The sequence below is a fragment of the Trypanosoma brucei genome, chromosome 10 (assembly GCF_000210295.1).
Source record: "Trypanosoma brucei gambiense DAL972 chromosome 10, complete sequence".
NCBI classification, from domain to species: domain Eukaryota; phylum Euglenozoa; class Kinetoplastea; order Trypanosomatida; family Trypanosomatidae; genus Trypanosoma; species Trypanosoma brucei.
In genome coordinates this window covers 1863040-1879243 of record NC_026743.1, presented here as the reverse complement: position 1 = coordinate 1879243, position 16204 = coordinate 1863040, and the positions used below count along the sequence as shown (strand labels likewise).

The 16204-nt window shown below is 49.9% G+C and overlaps 10 protein-coding genes and 5 non-coding genes across 15 annotated transcripts; 9 read left to right on the top strand and 6 right to left on the bottom strand.

The window, feature by feature from the left end:
- Positions 1–332: 332 nt before the first annotated feature.
- On the top strand, positions 333–2339 carry TbgDal_X9440 (ABC transporter, putative; the record flags this gene model as incomplete). The annotated part of the gene is made up of 1 exon (XM_011779815.1): positions 333–2339. One exon carries the CDS (start codon positions 333–335, stop codon positions 2337–2339), a length of 2007 nt encoding a protein of 668 aa, XP_011778117.1.
- Positions 2340–2920: 581 nt separating this feature from the next.
- On the top strand, positions 2921–3295 carry TbgDal_X9430 (hypothetical protein, unlikely; the record flags this gene model as incomplete). Its single annotated transcript, XM_011779814.1, has 1 exon — positions 2921–3295. The coding sequence occupies one exon, from the start codon at positions 2921–2923 to the stop codon at positions 3293–3295; it is 375 nt and encodes a 124-aa protein (XP_011778116.1).
- A 728-nt stretch (positions 3296–4023) lies between these two features.
- Positions 4024–6198, top strand: TbgDal_X9420 (hypothetical protein, conserved; the record flags this gene model as incomplete). The annotated part of the gene is made up of 1 exon (XM_011779813.1): positions 4024–6198. The coding sequence occupies one exon, from the start codon at positions 4024–4026 to the stop codon at positions 6196–6198; it is 2175 nt and encodes a 724-aa protein (XP_011778115.1).
- Positions 6199–6724: 526 nt separating this feature from the next.
- Positions 6725–8317, top strand: TbgDal_X9410 (GTPase activating protein, putative; the record flags this gene model as incomplete). Its single annotated transcript, XM_011779812.1, has 1 exon — positions 6725–8317. One exon carries the CDS (start codon positions 6725–6727, stop codon positions 8315–8317), a length of 1593 nt encoding a protein of 530 aa, XP_011778114.1.
- Positions 8318–9035: 718 nt separating this feature from the next.
- On the top strand, positions 9036–9473 carry TbgDal_X9400 (hypothetical protein, unlikely; the record flags this gene model as incomplete). The annotated part of the gene is made up of 1 exon (XM_011779811.1): positions 9036–9473. One exon carries the CDS (start codon positions 9036–9038, stop codon positions 9471–9473), a length of 438 nt encoding a protein of 145 aa, XP_011778113.1.
- Positions 9474–9506: 33 nt separating this feature from the next.
- Positions 9507–10235, top strand: TbgDal_X9390 (hypothetical protein, conserved; the record flags this gene model as incomplete). The annotated part of the gene is made up of 1 exon (XM_011779810.1): positions 9507–10235. The coding sequence occupies one exon, from the start codon at positions 9507–9509 to the stop codon at positions 10233–10235; it is 729 nt and encodes a 242-aa protein (XP_011778112.1).
- A 536-nt stretch (positions 10236–10771) lies between these two features.
- On the top strand, positions 10772–11212 carry TbgDal_X9380 (hypothetical protein, unlikely; the record flags this gene model as incomplete). Its single annotated transcript, XM_011779809.1, has 1 exon — positions 10772–11212. One exon carries the CDS (start codon positions 10772–10774, stop codon positions 11210–11212), a length of 441 nt encoding a protein of 146 aa, XP_011778111.1.
- A 220-nt stretch (positions 11213–11432) lies between these two features.
- TbgDal_X9370 (T. brucei spp.-specific protein) lies at positions 11433–11840 on the top strand (the record flags this gene model as incomplete). The annotated part of the gene is made up of 1 exon (XM_011779808.1): positions 11433–11840. One exon carries the CDS (start codon positions 11433–11435, stop codon positions 11838–11840), a length of 408 nt encoding a protein of 135 aa, XP_011778110.1.
- A 34-nt stretch (positions 11841–11874) lies between these two features.
- Positions 11875–11946, bottom strand: TbgDal_XtPro02. Its single transcript has one exon. It is a non-coding gene; the product is annotated as a tRNA-Pro (tRNA).
- A 72-nt stretch (positions 11947–12018) lies between these two features.
- TbgDal_XtMet01 lies at positions 12019–12090 on the top strand. Its single transcript has one exon. It is a non-coding gene; the product is annotated as a tRNA-Met (tRNA).
- Positions 12091–12151: 61 nt separating this feature from the next.
- TbgDal_XtLeu01 lies at positions 12152–12233 on the bottom strand. Its single transcript has one exon. It is a non-coding gene; the product is annotated as a tRNA-Leu (tRNA).
- A 295-nt stretch (positions 12234–12528) lies between these two features.
- On the bottom strand, positions 12529–13058 carry TbgDal_X9360 (hypothetical protein, conserved; the record flags this gene model as incomplete). Its single annotated transcript, XM_011779807.1, is given in 2 exon segments — positions 12529–13002; positions 13002–13058. Coding segments are annotated over 2 exon segments (531 nt in total).
- Positions 13059–13677: 619 nt separating this feature from the next.
- On the bottom strand, positions 13678–13995 carry TbgDal_X9350 (hypothetical protein, unlikely; the record flags this gene model as incomplete). Its single annotated transcript, XM_011779806.1, has 1 exon — positions 13678–13995. One exon carries the CDS (start codon positions 13993–13995, stop codon positions 13678–13680), a length of 318 nt encoding a protein of 105 aa, XP_011778108.1.
- Positions 13996–15680: 1685 nt separating this feature from the next.
- TbgDal_XtThr01 lies at positions 15681–15752 on the bottom strand. The gene has a single exon. It is a non-coding gene; the product is annotated as a tRNA-Thr (tRNA).
- Positions 15753–15812: 60 nt separating this feature from the next.
- TbgDal_XtPro01 lies at positions 15813–15884 on the bottom strand. The gene has a single exon. It is a non-coding gene; the product is annotated as a tRNA-Pro (tRNA).
- Positions 15885–16204: the final 320 nt, after the last annotated feature.

The following is a 16204-nucleotide window of genomic DNA, read 5'->3' as shown; positions in this document are numbered from 1 at the left end:
CGTCTCTTCTCCCTCCCCCACCTACGCAATCCGTCGCGTGAGTGGTAGCTGCTGTGGCGCAGTATTTTCGCTTAATCATATCCCACATGCGCGCATGCTGACATTTACATCCATGTAAGCGTCGATAACGTACTTGTCAGGGGCTTGTCCTTCTGCTCGATGCTACATAACTCACAATCCTTCCACACATACACACACACAGTTGTGTCCTTTTAACTACCGCTCTTCTTTATCTATATGGTTTTGTGTGACGGCGCATGAAGTGTGGCAACAGCTAGTAAGGGAAAAGAAAACAGTAAGAGTTAACGTTGGCATTGTCGCAAAAAGAAAGAATGCGTTGCTTTCGAAAAAAGGTGCGTGATGAAGAAGAATTCACCCTAACCAGCAGCGTGAGTGAGGAACTCCAGGGAGACATTTGCAACGATGGCAAACCGTACGGAAATGCCGACCCGCAAGAGCAAGTGCCGGAGACAGGTGACATAACTCAGTTCTTTGGATCGTTCGTACAACCCAACGCTTCGATGGTGGGCAACAGTTTCTGCACAACACCATTTCCCGTCCCGGTTTCATGGCATAATCTAACCTACTCGCTGCAGGGTAGGGTAATCCTTCACAATCTCACCGGCACCGCGCTCCCGTCGCGTTGCCTTGCTATTATGGGTGCCAGCGGTGCGGGGAAGTCAACGTTCCTCCACGCGTTGTCCGACCATCTTGCAACCTCCAAGGACCGTAAGCTTGAGGGGAAAATTCAGCTTGGGGATGTGGAGTACAGGCATCAGTACCGCAAGGTGATGGGTTTTGTGGGTCAAGATGATGTGCTTTCAAACATCTCAACGCCGAAACGGTCCCTCCGCTTTTCTGTCCGCGTGAGGCGTAACCCAGATCCAGAAACCACCAAACAACAAGTGTCAGACGTAATGGACGAGCTTGGTCTTCAGCATTGCCGCGATACGACTGTCGGGACACCAGGTCTTGTGGCTGGCCTTTCTGGGGGCGAACGCAAACGTTGTAGCATGGGAGTGGACCTTATTTGTGACCCGAAAATCCTGCTTCTGGACGAACCCACTTCCGGGTTGGATCATGTCACGTCAGCGAAGGTAGTGCAACTTCTAAACACTATTGCCCGCAAAGGGCGCACAGTGATATACACCATTCATCAGCCCTCCGCAGGAGTGCTCAACCACTTTGATGATCTGATGCTGCTCGTCCGTGGACGGTGCGTGTACCACGGGACTATGGAAGATTCAGTGGCATACTTCGAATCGATTGGTTACGTCTGTCCTGAGACATATACCCCAACCGACTTTTATATGACACTAATGCAGGACTCAGTGCAGGCGAAGGTTCTCATCAAACAGTGGAAAAGGCACGTAAAAAGGAAGAGAACGCTCCACACGAGGGTTGTAGAGCTGAATCATCAGCCATGGACATCGGACACAGCCAAGTTTCTCCACGGGTATATTCAACGGTTCAAGGGAAGTGCTGTGAGCCAGTTTTCGGAGCTTGTTCGCCGTGACTTCACGGAACTCATACGTAATCGCACTTTCATTATCACATCTCTTTTCCAATCATTAATCTTCTCATTGGTGGCTGGCCTTATTTTCTTCGGTGTCAGTTCAGATATGACGGGGATTCAGGACCGTGAAGGCGTTCTTTTTATGGTTGTTATAAACCGTGCGATGGGACAAACCTATACGATGATGCACCGCTTTTATGACTTCAAGGCGTTATATATACGTGAACAGCAAGTTGGCTCATACCCGCCACTCCTCTACTTGCTGTCCAAGACGATCGTGGAAACTCCCTATCGGTTATTGTTTTGTCTTGTCGAATGCGCAGTTGTTTATTGGATGGTGGGCCTCTATGCAAGCGCGGGCGCCTTCTTCACTTTCTATGCCGCCATTGCGCTCCTCAGCGAGGTTGCGGCCAGTTTGGGATTTTTACTTAGTGCGACCTGCAGTACTTCCGTCGGCGCTACGGGCTTTGCCCCTATCGTATTGTTGCCGCTTACTCTCGTTGGAGGACTGTACGCCACCACCGATCGCATGCGCCCTTACTGGTACTTCTTGGAGAAGCTCTCCTTCTTTCGACATGCTTATATTCTTGTTCTTCGCAATGAAATGAAGCACATTGACGAGATTGAGTGTGACGAGAAGACTAATGCCTCCGGTCTTTGCGGATACATCCCAGCGAACGGAAAAGAGGTTCTGGAACTGAATGGGCTGGAGGATGGGCAGTCTGAAAACTGGATCATGTGGTTGTGCTTGGTGCTCTTCTATGTTCTGCTGCGCACTGGAATATTGGGTGCGTTGTACAAGGCGGCGCGACACAAACTATAAACAAAATCGGGTAATGGACCTGAGAAATGCAACATGGGGATAGAATTTTTTTTAAAAAAAGGGAAAGACGGCAATCGTGCGAATATTTGGAAGGAGGGTTTGGCAGGGCTTACAAAACAAATGGGCTGGTCCCGTGCACATTCCGCACGTTCCGTAGCGTGGGGACACGAGCAGGTACACGTGCGGACAATAAGAGTTGAAAGAGAAAAAAAAACATACATGCATAAGATGTACATGCACATAATAATAATAATAATTTGAGAAGGAGAAAGGAAAAAGAAGGTAGAAAAAAATGCGGGATGAAGGGTTTCTTTGGGTTGGGGGCGCGAGATCCTATTCTGCCTTTTATGCCCCTCCCTCTGGCACGCTTTACTTCCTACTTTTCAAGAACAGGTTATGTTTTCTCCTTGTTTGCGGGAGTATGCAAATATGTGGCAAGTTCGAGAGGACCAGTGTGACAGGGTGTGTCTAAGAGGAGGGTACATAAGCGTATTGTTAGTTTGGTTTTGTTCTATTATATTTGAGTTCGCTTGTTCGTTATTATTTTATTTTATTTTATTTTTTGACGTAAGTATTACTCGATGGCGTATAAACGTCACGCTGCGGTATATGGAGAGGCAGGGGGGACGCAATCAATGGGGCATTTCCTTCTGAAGGAGCCAACAGATTTATTCTCCGGGAACGTTACAATACAATATGGTGAGAGTTCCACTCCTTTATCATTTACTTTGGTGGCTTGCAAAGGACTTACGTGTTTTGTCATATTTCTTTTCCTTATTGATTCGGATGCTAAGTTAATTTGGTTTCCGCAGAGCCCGTGGAGCACAACGGGGGGGGGTCCCTTTTTTTTTTTTTTTCGTTCTCCACCCCAACATCCCGTAAGTGGTGTTCGTGTGAGTGGTGTGCACCTCAGTGGCGCGTCAATTCGCGACTTGTGTTCGGGATGCGGACAGTGAGGCCGCAATTCGAACGTTCACGAACGCGCATGGGCACGTATACATATCTATTTATATATTTTTTTATTTATTTACTTGTTCTACTTATTTATTCATTGGTGCGACCGGGATGGAGCGGGCAATTTTCTGCTGTTAGTCACTCGTTCCTCTTTTTCTACTTTGGGTGTTTGTGACCTTAAGAATTAGGGGAGGTAGCACCAGTTCGTCCTTACTTTTATTCTGGGAGCCATTATATTGAGGTACAGTACCATTTATTTATTTGAGAAGCGGCTTCACCCCCTCCAAAGGACACGCGGCTGCATATGTATATTACAATTATCGTTTATTTCAATTTATTATTACTATTATTATTTGTCAGATTGCGGTCCCGTTCCCCCCCCCCCCCCAAAACCCCGATCGCTTCCTCTTCTTTTTTTTTTCCACCCCCAGCATTCACAGCTGGGGCTTCGGAAATGAGGCACAAGTGTTCTTATATTCCCACACCTGTCCAATCATGAGTCAACCTGTAGGGTGCGTCTGTTTTAACGCAGGCGCGCTTAACGTACGACGCACACACACAAGACGCCCTCCCATGTAATGCACAATAAATTGTTGTCATGCTGTCAAATTCACTGATGGTGCCAGCGGTGCCATTTTACCCCCTATATCGTCTGCACTTTATTTTGCTTTGTCCCAATGCTGCATTTATAAGGGCTGAGTGACGGCAGGAGCAACGGCGCGCTTCCACAATGACGGACCGGACCATTTATGATGCACTCCCCAAGCTTCCGGGGTTTAGTTTCCCTGAGCTTAACCCACCCCCAACTAATGGGATCCCGCAGTTATGCACCATACGAAAAGGCATAAGAACAGTTTTCGACCCCAGTGGGTCCAGCAAAAGGAGCGAGAAGCAGGGAGGTGATGGTTGCGGTGGGCTTCAGCCCGCGCAGATATTTGCCAAGTTTCCGGATTGGAAGTCACTGGACGATAAGGCTCTACGTTTCTTTGGATATTACGTGGAGCGTGTGGACGAGAGCTCGATAGAGAGAATGCGCGTGCGAAAGGTCAAGATGTATCTCCATCTCTCGGATGGGTCCATCAGTGTATATGAAACACCGGCCGTTGTGAACAGCGGCCTCCGTCGCGGACTGACAGTCTCTCGTACCATAATTGATGGTGTCGGTGTTCGTTCCCTGTTCGTAGGCTCTGTGGTCAACATACGAGGTTTGCAATATCACATCGTGGACTGCGACGGCGCCACACGTGAATTCTGCGAGGCGATGGGCATACCGCAGGCGGAGCCCCTTGACTATCCGAGTGACACCTTCGAGCAGAGTGTTTTGGTGCAAAGGAACCCTAAGGATGAGCTGCATGTGGACCTACGGCACAATGTGGAAGTCATGGCTGCCACCGCGGCGGGAACTCACGTATCACTCCTTACACCGGAGGAGCGGGAGACCGCTCGAAACTTCTTTGAACACGACCGGGAAGTGTTGCGCTTTGCTGCAACTTGGGAGCAGAGGGCTTTCAAACTTCTGTACTATATCGCGGATAAGACCATGTCTGTCATGGTGGAGAGTGTCCGCAACGACGGTCGTGACCCGAACCCTGTGTTCATTCGCCGCACAAAAATACCCAAGTACCCCGTCACTAGAGTAAAGGAGACAGAGACACTGAACGTCCCGCTCACACGACCAGTTGAGTACATTACGGAAGATGATTTGCAAACAGGACAGACGATCAACTTAATGACTAGAGAGTTTTATATATATGATTGCGACAAGTTCACGCGAGATTACTACGCAGCAAAAGGTGTTGGTCAGCCATCCTTTCCAAAGCCCAAAACGGAGTCGGACAGCCTTATGCCCACCGTCAAACCGTCGAAGCAGCCAACAAAACCAACAGCACGGAAAGAAGCGCGTGGAGTCTCCACCATGACCTTTGAAGATACAGTGGTAGAAAAAGATCGTCTCAAACTCATTCATTACTGCAACGACGTGTTTCGCTTCGCGGCTCGCCTTGTCAGCGATCGTTACGAAGACGAAGGTCGAAAGTTTCTCTTTTGCTATTACCTGGCAGATGACACTGTGGGGATGTATGAAATCCCTGTTCACAACAGCGGCCACCTCGGCGGCAAGTGCTTTGCCCGTTCCCCCGTCGCTGAAATCCCCGAGCCCAGCAAGTTATATGTGGGTGCGAAGGTCAAACTGGCGGGTGCGGAATACGAGTTGATCGATATGGATGAGCGCACAAAGCGCTACATTGAAATGGGCTTCCCTCACATGGATGAATCGTACTTTTCCACACAGGAACTTATTGGGCACGTGAAGAACGTCATCTTTCAGCGGTTCTCGAACGTCACTGACGCCTTTCGCCACTTCAAATCGAGGGAAGAAGGACTAACTGGTGAGGATCTTAAACGGTTGTTTTTAGAGTGCGGCAGACGGTTGGATGCCGCCGAGTTCGACCGCGTGATGGCGAGTGTGGATAAGGATAATGATCAAATAATTTCCATGACAGAGTTTTGTGAGAATCTCCTCTGCCAGCAGTTCCTCTCGGACTTCTCCCAAACTAAAGATAACGGTCTCCCCAACGTTAGTGGGCCCCTTCGATCGCAACAAGACCTTGAAGCGTACAAGAATCGGGAGAAGGAAGCGCATGAGGCACTGAGGAACCTCATCTCGTGCGTCGAGGCACGTCGAACACTTCTCATTCGCGCATTTCAGCAAGAAGCAAACGCCAGTTATGATGGCAACCTTGCCGTAGAAGATTTCAAAAGGGCTCTGACTGAACGAATGGGGTTGACGTTCACCGATAAGCAGATGGATTCACTTATCTTTAAGTTCTACAGTGTCCCGGTGACCACGGATTGGTCGCGTCGGCGGCTTCCACTGAAAGAAATAAAACGGCTCATTATGTTTTAAAGTTGTTGGGATTGAGCGACGCTGTGTGTCGTGTGCGTGTTCTCCTCGGTTGTGTTGCACCACGTCTTTGACTGCTGTAGGGACCTGTGTTGGAGGACGGAAGGGAAAGGAAGAGTAGATGAAAGAAGGAATGTGCACGGAGAGCTGGGTGCACATATCGTGCATATGTATATACGTATATATGTCTGTGCGACCCTTCCCCCAGCTCCTATGCAAGCCACCCCTTCTCACTGTGGGAAACACACTGTGTATGTTACATAGCTTGCCATTGGATAGATGGGAACATTAAAGAGAGAGAGAAGGATCCCGGAATGTTTTGGTATGCATACCGTTTACCATCTGGAACAACCTATTGATCTGGCTCCCCAGCTGAAAGAACAAAAAAAAACTCCTTGCTGTCTCTTTTACCTAATATTATTCTCCACCTACATCCTATTTGCCGTTTGTTTGTTTGTTTTTTCCATGACCCCTGTCGCCGCGGCACGTCCCACGAAACGTAATCAATGGGGCCACACGTAAGACAAAGATGATCAACAACGGTTTAGAGGCCGACAAACCGCGGACACTTAAGGAGTTCGCGGAAACCACTGGTCTCAAAATGGAACAGGCGAAAAAGTGTTTTGACGGCTTTGGGGGCTATGCCCCAGCACTCGCATCATTCGCACAATCCTACACGACACTACCGGATAACTTCTTCGAAGACAAGGAAAGGGCAGTGAAGAACGCTGCCGTCATCAATGCTGAGTTGAAGCTCATCTACAAAAGGGCGCGAGAAATTAAAGAGCGGTCAGGCGAAGGCGATAAGGATGTTTGGGGTTCGTACTACAAGCATTTAGCCACCTTGGCGCCGAAACAGCAGGAGAAACAGCCGCCCAGCGCTCCACCGCAGCCCACAGAGCCACCAAAGTCCATATTTGGTTTCTGCAGTGCCGCCTTCCCGACTCAATCCCCCGCCACCGTCAACTTTGGGTTTGGGGAAGCGCCTGTGAACTCGACCGGAAGCCAGACATTTGGTAAACCTAATTTCCAAGGGTTCGGCCAGGCGGCAAAACCCGTAGAGAAAACGAACGACAAGCCCCGTACTGAGCAGGTCAAATACTGTAAACCCAAGCACTTTACTGGTCCGTTCTTCGACATGCCGCTTTTCTGGGAGGAGGAGGTGGAAGCACTTTGTCCACTGTTGAATCTCAACGGTGGATTTCTTGAGGAGAACCGAGGTGGGCTGCGTGGGAGGCTGGAGAGGTGGGTAACGAAGGCGTCCTTCTACCGACAACCGGTTCAGTATATTGAAATCGATGACGAAGATGAGGAGACAGTTCGTGTAATCATTAAGGATGCGGACAGAACCTTCTTCCACCCTGATCACCGGAAGAAGTTTGTTTCTTTCCTCAATGCCATGTCTCATGAATTTAAGGCGTATGGCCAGGCGATGAGTTACCTCGCCGGCATCTGCCTTTTGGTGCTAAATGAGGAGGAGACAGCGGCAGTGCTCCGGTTTGTTTCAAAGGAATACATTCCCGGGCATTGGGCCGCCGAGGCCGTGGGTTTTGCAACCAGCGCCTGGGTCGTTGAGCATTTTATGAAGAGAAAGTTCCCCGATGTAGCAAAACATCTTGAAGACCTTAAGTTCTGGCCAGACACCTATCTCCAAAAGATCCTCACCGGTCTGTGCGTCCACGTTCTGAGTTTCAAGGATCTGTTCGTATTTTTGGACTTATTTATTGATGGCGGCATCAATTTTCTCATAAAGTTCTGTCTTGCGGTTGTTGAGCGCTTCCGTAGCTCGATTCTCCGAGTCAAGTCGGCAAATGATGCTAACACATTGTACGAGATCATGCGCCTCGACTCGAAGGTGACAGACTCCAACGACATCAAGGAGATCCTTCAACGGGCCCGACTTATGGAATTAGGCGATGAGGAACTTTCCATTGACGTTTTGCGGTCGAAAGCGTTTGACGAGCACGTAGCCCCCCGGCTGCAACGGGCCCCGAAGACAGAGGCGTTTGAACCTTGCGAAGTGTGCAACGAGCGGAAACCAAAGTGGTGGAACGAAGATATTGGTGCTGTCTGCACCGAGTGCAAGGAGGCGGCGCCAGGGTTAACTTACACTAAATACTAAAATTAAAGAAATACTACAGAGGATTTGGGGAGGGGGGGGGTCGAGGAAAGAAAATAAGTTGACTTGGTGGTGTTGTACGTGGATTGACAGGTTGAAGGCGCATACAAAACAAAGGGTAGCTAAGCAACCAACGCATGGGAGGAAGAGTTGATGTTGAAATAAGAAGATCATTGTGCCGGAGGCGTTGTTCCTCCGTAGGTATGTACACTAGTCTATTCGATCTCTTTCCTTGTGCTGCTGCTGCTGGTTGGTTTCCAGATGTATGCTCCCGCTTTTCGCATGTGCATCATCTTCGCTGATCGCCAGTACCCTCAGCGTTACTAGCTGTAGTACATATGTTACTGAAGTCGCCGTGGCGTATTAATCGTTTTTCCGCTATTACGTCCACCCCTTGTGCCGCTACTGTGCCCTGATGGTGATGTTGTAGCCTTGCTACGAACTGGGGCCGAACGAAATGCACTGCCAGTTGCACAAGCTACTGAACTCCGTGTGTAGGGAGGTGCGTTAACTTTCCTACGCATGTCCGGCCCATATTCCACCGCGGAAGGTGGTGCAGACTAAATGAAGAAAGGGGGAAAGGAAATGCTGGAATCTGCGTAAGACTTTTGATACGACCCTCAAACACAGCGCTGAGGCGTTTGGGAGAGCAGCCAGCTACTGAAGTTGCGATGCGTACGCTGGTGTAACGCCGCTCCTACAAGCGCAAAATAACGTGTCCATGTTGACTGGCTGCGGAAGTGTTCTTCATCTCTATTACCACTCCGGTTCCCGATGCAGACTTAAAGTTCTACGTTATGGGTTCATTCACCCATGCAGTTGGCGCAAAGGAGGGGGAAGTGAAAGACACGTTCAAGGAGCGGCCAATTGCTGGCTTCGACCTTCGTGCTTTTTAATAGTGTGTCATCGCTATCACCCCTTTGATACAAAATCGGAGGCGGTAATTTTTTGTGTGTGTGTTTGCTATGGCCATTTGCACACGTTTCCCGCCCGTAGTGGCCGTCTGATCGTTACACGCATTTGGCAATTTGACGCGCACACACACACACAACCCCCTGTGACCCGCACCAGACTCTTTCTCAACCCCTCTTTTCTTGGCCTAAGTGACCTTACAATTTTTAAACGCCGTCAGCGGCTCCTCCCCCTCATTTCTCATTAAGCAACACCGCGGTTGTGTGTGCAGACGGCTCTCATGGCGGGAAAAGGAAATGCCAAAGTGGTTGTGACGCATCCGAAGAGTCGGAAGGTGCGGCAACTGCAGCGGCAGTCGCGGCGGGAGAAACGAATTAGTGAACAGAAGGGAAAGCGGAACGCAAAGGCAGCTCTGGAGGCGGCTCGCTTCTTCTGGTTTCGCGAGCAATGTTTGGCCTTGGGGCGGACTAAACTGGCGTTCTCCCGCGAGGAGACACAGGTGCTAACGGAACAATATCTAAAACGGAACGACGAGGAAATTGTGGCTCTGAAATCCATGCGCAATCCCACTGCGGGGCGTATCAAAATACTCGAGGCCATGAAAACAAGTGAGGTAGATGATTTCAACTCATCCAAAGGAATCGTCATACCAGACATCACTAACAGCGATAATCTAGAGATTCTGACGAGCATATGGGATGGACGAGCGGACACAGCCGGTGTCGTTCGGCGAGTGGGATTGACACGCACTGGCGTATCCCCCGCAGCACCCGCGGTAACCGAGCTGGAGGGAAAACTGTTAACCATTGATGAGGTACGTGAGAGGTCCATCGACTTCACGTCAAGGAAGTCGCGGAAGTTCCAAACGATGAAGAGAGTCCAGTCAGTTAAGAAAACACCTACTGCAGAGGACGTTTGGTTGAGGTCCAAAAAGCGGGGAGTAGACCTCCAAGCAAAAAGGTTGCGGCAGGGACGGGAGGCCGTGCTGAAGACGCGAAGGGCCAATTAAGTGCAATGACGGAGCAAAATCATCAGCAGAGTAAAAAAAAAAAATTGGAATTTTCTTCGTGCCTTCGTGAGAGTTTCCCCCCACTGGCGCGGCCATCAGCCATCACCGTAGAGCCCTGAGATGCTATCGGTCTGGCGACTGTGGCAGAGTCTCCCTTTTTTATTCATCCTAACACACCCTCTATAATTTTTGTTGTAGCTCCGCAGTTGAACGGAATACAGCGGATGGGGCGAGAAGCCCCCCACCCCGGACTCTCCCAAAGATGTCAATTAGCAATCCTTTTGTTTTGGAGTTCCACATCACCGGACAGCACCATCTTAGTGCGGATGATACTGCTGATGGCACGCTGGCACGTGCCCAGGGACCGACAAATGAAAAACGGTGTCCCAGCAAGACGCTGCTGATCCCTGTGCTGTATGATGCCGTAGCCGGAGCACAGCAGCGTTCCTTTCATGGGGAACACTGCTGGCTCTTGGCTTCCCCCGATGATACGGGGTACTGGACTCTGACACCACGTTGAGGTGGCAGGCATCGCCATGGGGCAGAGTAAAAATAAAATAGACGACACAGTAACACTTTACTTGATGTATTTATCTCCCCTTGGGGAGGTGTCGCTTCCGTCGTTGAAACTGCAACTTCCCTCCTCAGTGTTTTCTCTTCTTTCAAAGACTAAAAATGCTATTGTCGACAATTGTGGGGCTGCATCCCTTCAGGGGTTGCTTATGTCACGGACCCAGACAAATAGCCGACGCGCGTTGGTAGGTCTGTGCGGTTTTACTGACAATTGGAATCTACATCGCGCGTTCGCCTGCTGGTGCCTTATCCATGAGCCCCCAACGAAGGGTAAGGATTTCACACTGTCCCCTCATGTGGTGCAAAGGGGAGTGAGCAATAAAAGGCCGGAATACACCAGGTGGGCAAGTCCGCTGTTAGCGGGAAGGAAGGGACAAGCTGCACCAAAGAAGAGATTCTCATGACCAAGCGACCGCTAAGAAACGGAGTACGGATGATAAAAGGTGCCTTAGTGGGCCGCACCGCCTTCTACTAGTAAACCTGATTCTTTTCTCCCTGCCCATTCGTCCATTTGCTGGGGGCTCGAACGAGGACGGCGGTGGCGCGCCGTAAACCATTTTTCTCTTCCAGTGTTGATGCAACTCTTTTCGACACGGTGAAGCTTGACAGGGCCCTCCTTTTTAAATGTACAACTGCAGTTCCAAGTTTAGGGGGGAACCAGCGGCCTCCAACCGAATGAACCAACCTATATCATCCTATATCCTCTGTGCCGCGGCCTCGCTCCAGGCGCTTTACCGCCACAAGAGGAATTCCCTCAATGAGGGTCTCCGCTTGTTCACTTTAGGAAGGCCACAAACCATCCGTTCCCGCAACGGGCGGAGACCCCAGCGTTCCCCAAACGCCACTTCTCCAACTCCCGAAGAACCATCACCGCTTTTCGGGCGTCACGACTCGCCATCCACCTCCACATGCATATCAGTCGGTCCAAAATGCGTCCCTCCCTTCCAACGAAGAACGACAGCATTCGCCACATTGGAAGGAAGGTGGACAAAACACCCATCCACCACACGTGCCTTTTTCCCGTTTCGGTGAAGCCGGTGGGTGAGGAAATTGGGCGCCCAGAAAAGGGCCGTTACGGGAATTGAACCCGTGACCTCCTGCACCCAAAGCAGGAATCATACCACTAGACCAAACGGCCACACTGGCGGGGCACCAGGTCCAACTTATACACCTATGCTGGAGTAGATTGGAGGCGGCGCCGGGTCGCCGAAGCACCGTGGCGCAGGGGAAGCGCGATGGGCTCATAACCCATAGGACGTTGGATCGAAACCAACCGGTGCTAACTTTTTACATCCACCCTTTTTTCTCCAAAGAGAAAATAAAGCCCGCCGGTTCCAAAAAGTTGACGAGAGTGGGGTTTGAACCCACGCCCTCGGAAGGATTGGAACCTTAATCCAACGTCTTAGACCACTCGACCATCTCGCCACGGGACACTGCTACAGCACAAAACATAAACACACCGCAATGAGCAGATCGTTATCATTTTAAGCGCTTCCTGGGAAGAAAACAACCAGCCGTGGATTCGAACCCTCGACAGACGACAAACCACGCGGTATGGAAGCGGATGAACAAGCGTAGCCGGACGGCGGTGGTCATGGTGTTAATTGTAACAAAATATTTATTTAAAGTGATGGTTAGTTTTTGTAACAAGTAAATCAGTGTTGACCGCAGGCTGGCATCGCCGTCTCGACTTTTACTAGGCGGCGCAGCCGATTAGCGTTTAAACTTTGGGGTGTCGGCGGTTGTCTCCGTCCGGTGTCAATTTTTTTTTTTCGCTTTTCCCACGGAAGGAAAGGTAGCAATTGGGTCCGCTGGAACTCGGCTTCGCGAATGCCTTCTGTGCCAAAGTGGCCAGAGACCCTAATAAGAGATATAAAGTTGAGTCCAGCAACCGACTGCCGTCGCGCTTCGTCCAACAGCAAACTACGAACAAAATCACACGGGCGGCGAGCACATTTCTGCTAACTAAGAGTCTGCCCGACAGGAACGAAATAAGATGCCATAGTCCTTGCCACCTGATACTGGTCACTGGTGAAGCCGCGTCGTCACCCACGTCGTCCGCTGTACCTGTGACAGCCAATTCATCACTCTCAAGTGCTTCGACCAGGAGGATCAACATCGATTGTGCATCAGTCCCATGTAGCCGGGAAGCGGGCTTCTCTGCGATCCGGCTAGCTCTAGTCCAATCGATTTTGCCGGGGCAAATTTGGAGTAAAGCATGCTACATGTTCCAAGCGATGGCCACTCCATACTAATTGCTCCAAAAGAAGGTCCCCATTCAGTTTAGCTTGTCCAGAGGGAGGCAAAAAATCTCGGCTAGGCCCGCGGAGTTAACACGCAACAACCGGGTAATTCATCCCAGCAAATCGGTCAGAGCTGCCATGGCACACTCACCACGGAGCGCTTGTGTTTTCCCGAACTGAGGAAACAACGAGCGTCGCTATTAAGGTGCAGCACTAAACAGCATCAGTCACGCGCCGCTAAAAGAGCGAGTCCCAGTGGAGAGGTATTAAATAATTAAAGTAAGGTCTATCGGGTTATGAACAGTTCAGTTGGTTATAATATCCCGGGTGGAATCGGAATATTGAGGTCCTTTACTTTTAACACTGAGCATATATTTGCCGACATGAAAATTGCGGGCGCGTACGCTGGAGGAAAATGCTGCGGTGAAAGGTGCGACTCGGAAGAAGAGAGTACTCAGCCACAGCGGCCACTCTCGAACCAAATGCAGTGAGGCCACGGCCGGCTGCAAACAGAAAACAGGGTTCCCCATACAACAAACGGGTGTTCACAGGATTCACAATCCCAAAAATCTAGCACCAAACACTGTCAGCCTTCTCGCATCCACTAAGGATCTAAAATGTAACTTTTACAAGTAAATATTTGCAACTAAGAGAATTTTAACGCAGCGGAAATATAGACACAAGACAAATCCAAATAGCACCTGCACGCATAACCGAAGGCATACAGGAAGATTCCTCCCATAAATGTACAGCTCGCGCCGATCCAGATAGGCAATTGAAGTACGTATGACCTTCATAATTACCTTTTGCGATTGCATAGAGGCAACAAAGGGGTCTTGGGAAATGAGGATGGAGATGGGATTTAAATTGTACGAGTAGTATAGTCGATTGCGTTGCACAAAAAATCCGCTAACGCTGCTGCATTTCTCATTTGACTCGACCATTGGGGAGAGTCGTGAAACGCGCGGGTAGTAGGAAGGGGAAAGAGCGTGATACCGGCCGTTTCACCGCCTTGCAAAGGCCCAGTATCTTTTTTAAGGAAAGAAAGTTCGAAGCCGGAAAGCTTGCAGATGTACCACTCGCTATTCCACCTCCACGCCGTGGTATGCGTCTTGCCTCGCTCTCTGCGGTCGACTGCGAATTATGCACAGGGAACCCAATATGTCAGTTATAACACCCACAAAGGGGACCGGGAAGAGGTGGTGAACTTATCGAGGGGTTTATTTGGATCAAGCGAATATCGTCACCTTAGGGAGGCGATTGGGGGCGCAGAAGCTATTGCTTCCACCAACTTATGGGTTTCTATTTTCCGATGGTGCAGGGATTTATAGGGGTGAGTGTGTCTTCCTCGATACTTGGGTCAAACGTTAAAATGTCCTCCAACTGTGGCATCCGTAAATTCGTTACGATCTTCCACCACGGAAGGGGTGACATACAGCCTCCTTCGGGAGTTACCGTTAAAGAGAGAGAAGTGAGTAACACATACGCGGGCTTGTGGCAATCAAGATGCGGATTTTGCTGAAACATGCATTTTTGCAGCCTCAGAAAAAGATCCCAACGATGCACTTTTATGGTATATCCACCACTCGTCAGTTCCCAGGCCCTCTGCGTGCTTGCTGAAAGGGTGAGGGAGTTGCAAGGGTAATGTTAGAAAACCGCTGCGCGTACTTTCGGCGCGATTTGTCTATTTACTTTAGCTTTTGATTGGTTAGGACCTCTATTTTCGGGTCAGCAATAACTCACTTCATTCTTCTCGTAGAAACGGTGGCTACACGAAATTCCAATGTTCCCTTTCCGCAGAAAAGTCGCTTGTACGAAAAACTTGTGAAGCAGACGAGGGCGCCCACTCGTTATGCGGGCATGGGAAAGGGTGGTGGTGAGAAACCATAGGACGCGATCAGATGGCGTATCTTTTGCCTTTTCCTTTCTCCGAAAAAAAGTGAATACCGGAGAAGGATGTAATGCCGGAGAAAATCACATTTCTCGTGGATACGAGGGGAAACTTTCGTTCCCCTACGCAATGCTAAAGATAAATCAGTGGATTGCGAAAAAGGTAACGGCAACTGGTCGATAAATTAGGGATAAAACTAAAACATAATGGCACTGCACCAAAATTTTTTAGCGTTTTCCTTGCTATGGTGATGCCAAAAATGGGCGTCGCCTCAACGACTAAAAAAAAAAATGACCGATAAAAAAGTGAAGTTGGCTACTTTTGAGGGAGGGGGAGGGGGGAGGGACGCTAACCCTCACTTGCACGGCACTACTCAGAGGTTCCATTCATGTGTGTTTTTAAGTTGTGATAGATTTACAAAGGAGATGGACATTGACTTGGGAAGTTTTCCGCCGCTCATTGAATTGTGCGGTAGTTGGGAAGAGACGAATGGTTACGAACTGGTTGGATGATTCCTTTTCTCTTCGTGGAGACCCCAGGCCACCTCGCATTTCCTCATGTTCACCACTCCCTCCCTTCTTGCGTGTACCAAAGAAAAAGAAGAGGAAAGAGGGGAGCACAAGCAACAAGTACCCTGCCAGTTTTCGCCAACCGAATCTGACTAAGCCACCGGCCCTTTGGTGTCTGCGTTTCCCGCCTTGTCGACAAGCAAAGGCGGTTGTGAAGTGGCGAAAAACGAGGCCACTGGGGGGATCGAACCCCCGACCTCCGTCTTACTAGGACGGCGCTCTGCCATTGAGCTAAGCGGCCACGCGTGCCGTTGACCTTCACCGCCCTGTTTGCCTTATTTCCGACAAGGAAGCGAAAAGAGGGCCCAGCCGGGAATTGAACCCGGGACCTCTCCCACCCTAAGGGAGAATCATGCCACTAGACCACTGGGCCGCGGGAACACCCCAATTTTTATATTTCTTTTCTACTTTTAGAACGTTCATCCTGTTAGGTGGAAACGGTCTCTGCATCTCCCTATCTCGACCGGGCCGTACCGCACACTCAGAGCGCTTCGGTGAGCACGTCTCCAGTCCCACTCCACAGGTTGTCTGACCTGCATCTTCATATATACAGAGAAATAGCAACTTAAATGAAAAAGAAAGCACATCCGCAGGCAGGAAGAGAGGCTGCAGCGCCCCCATCTTTTCTTGAGAAACAGGTGCGTCACCGCACGAGGTCTCTCCAGTTATCATCAGTTTATTGCTGGAACAAAA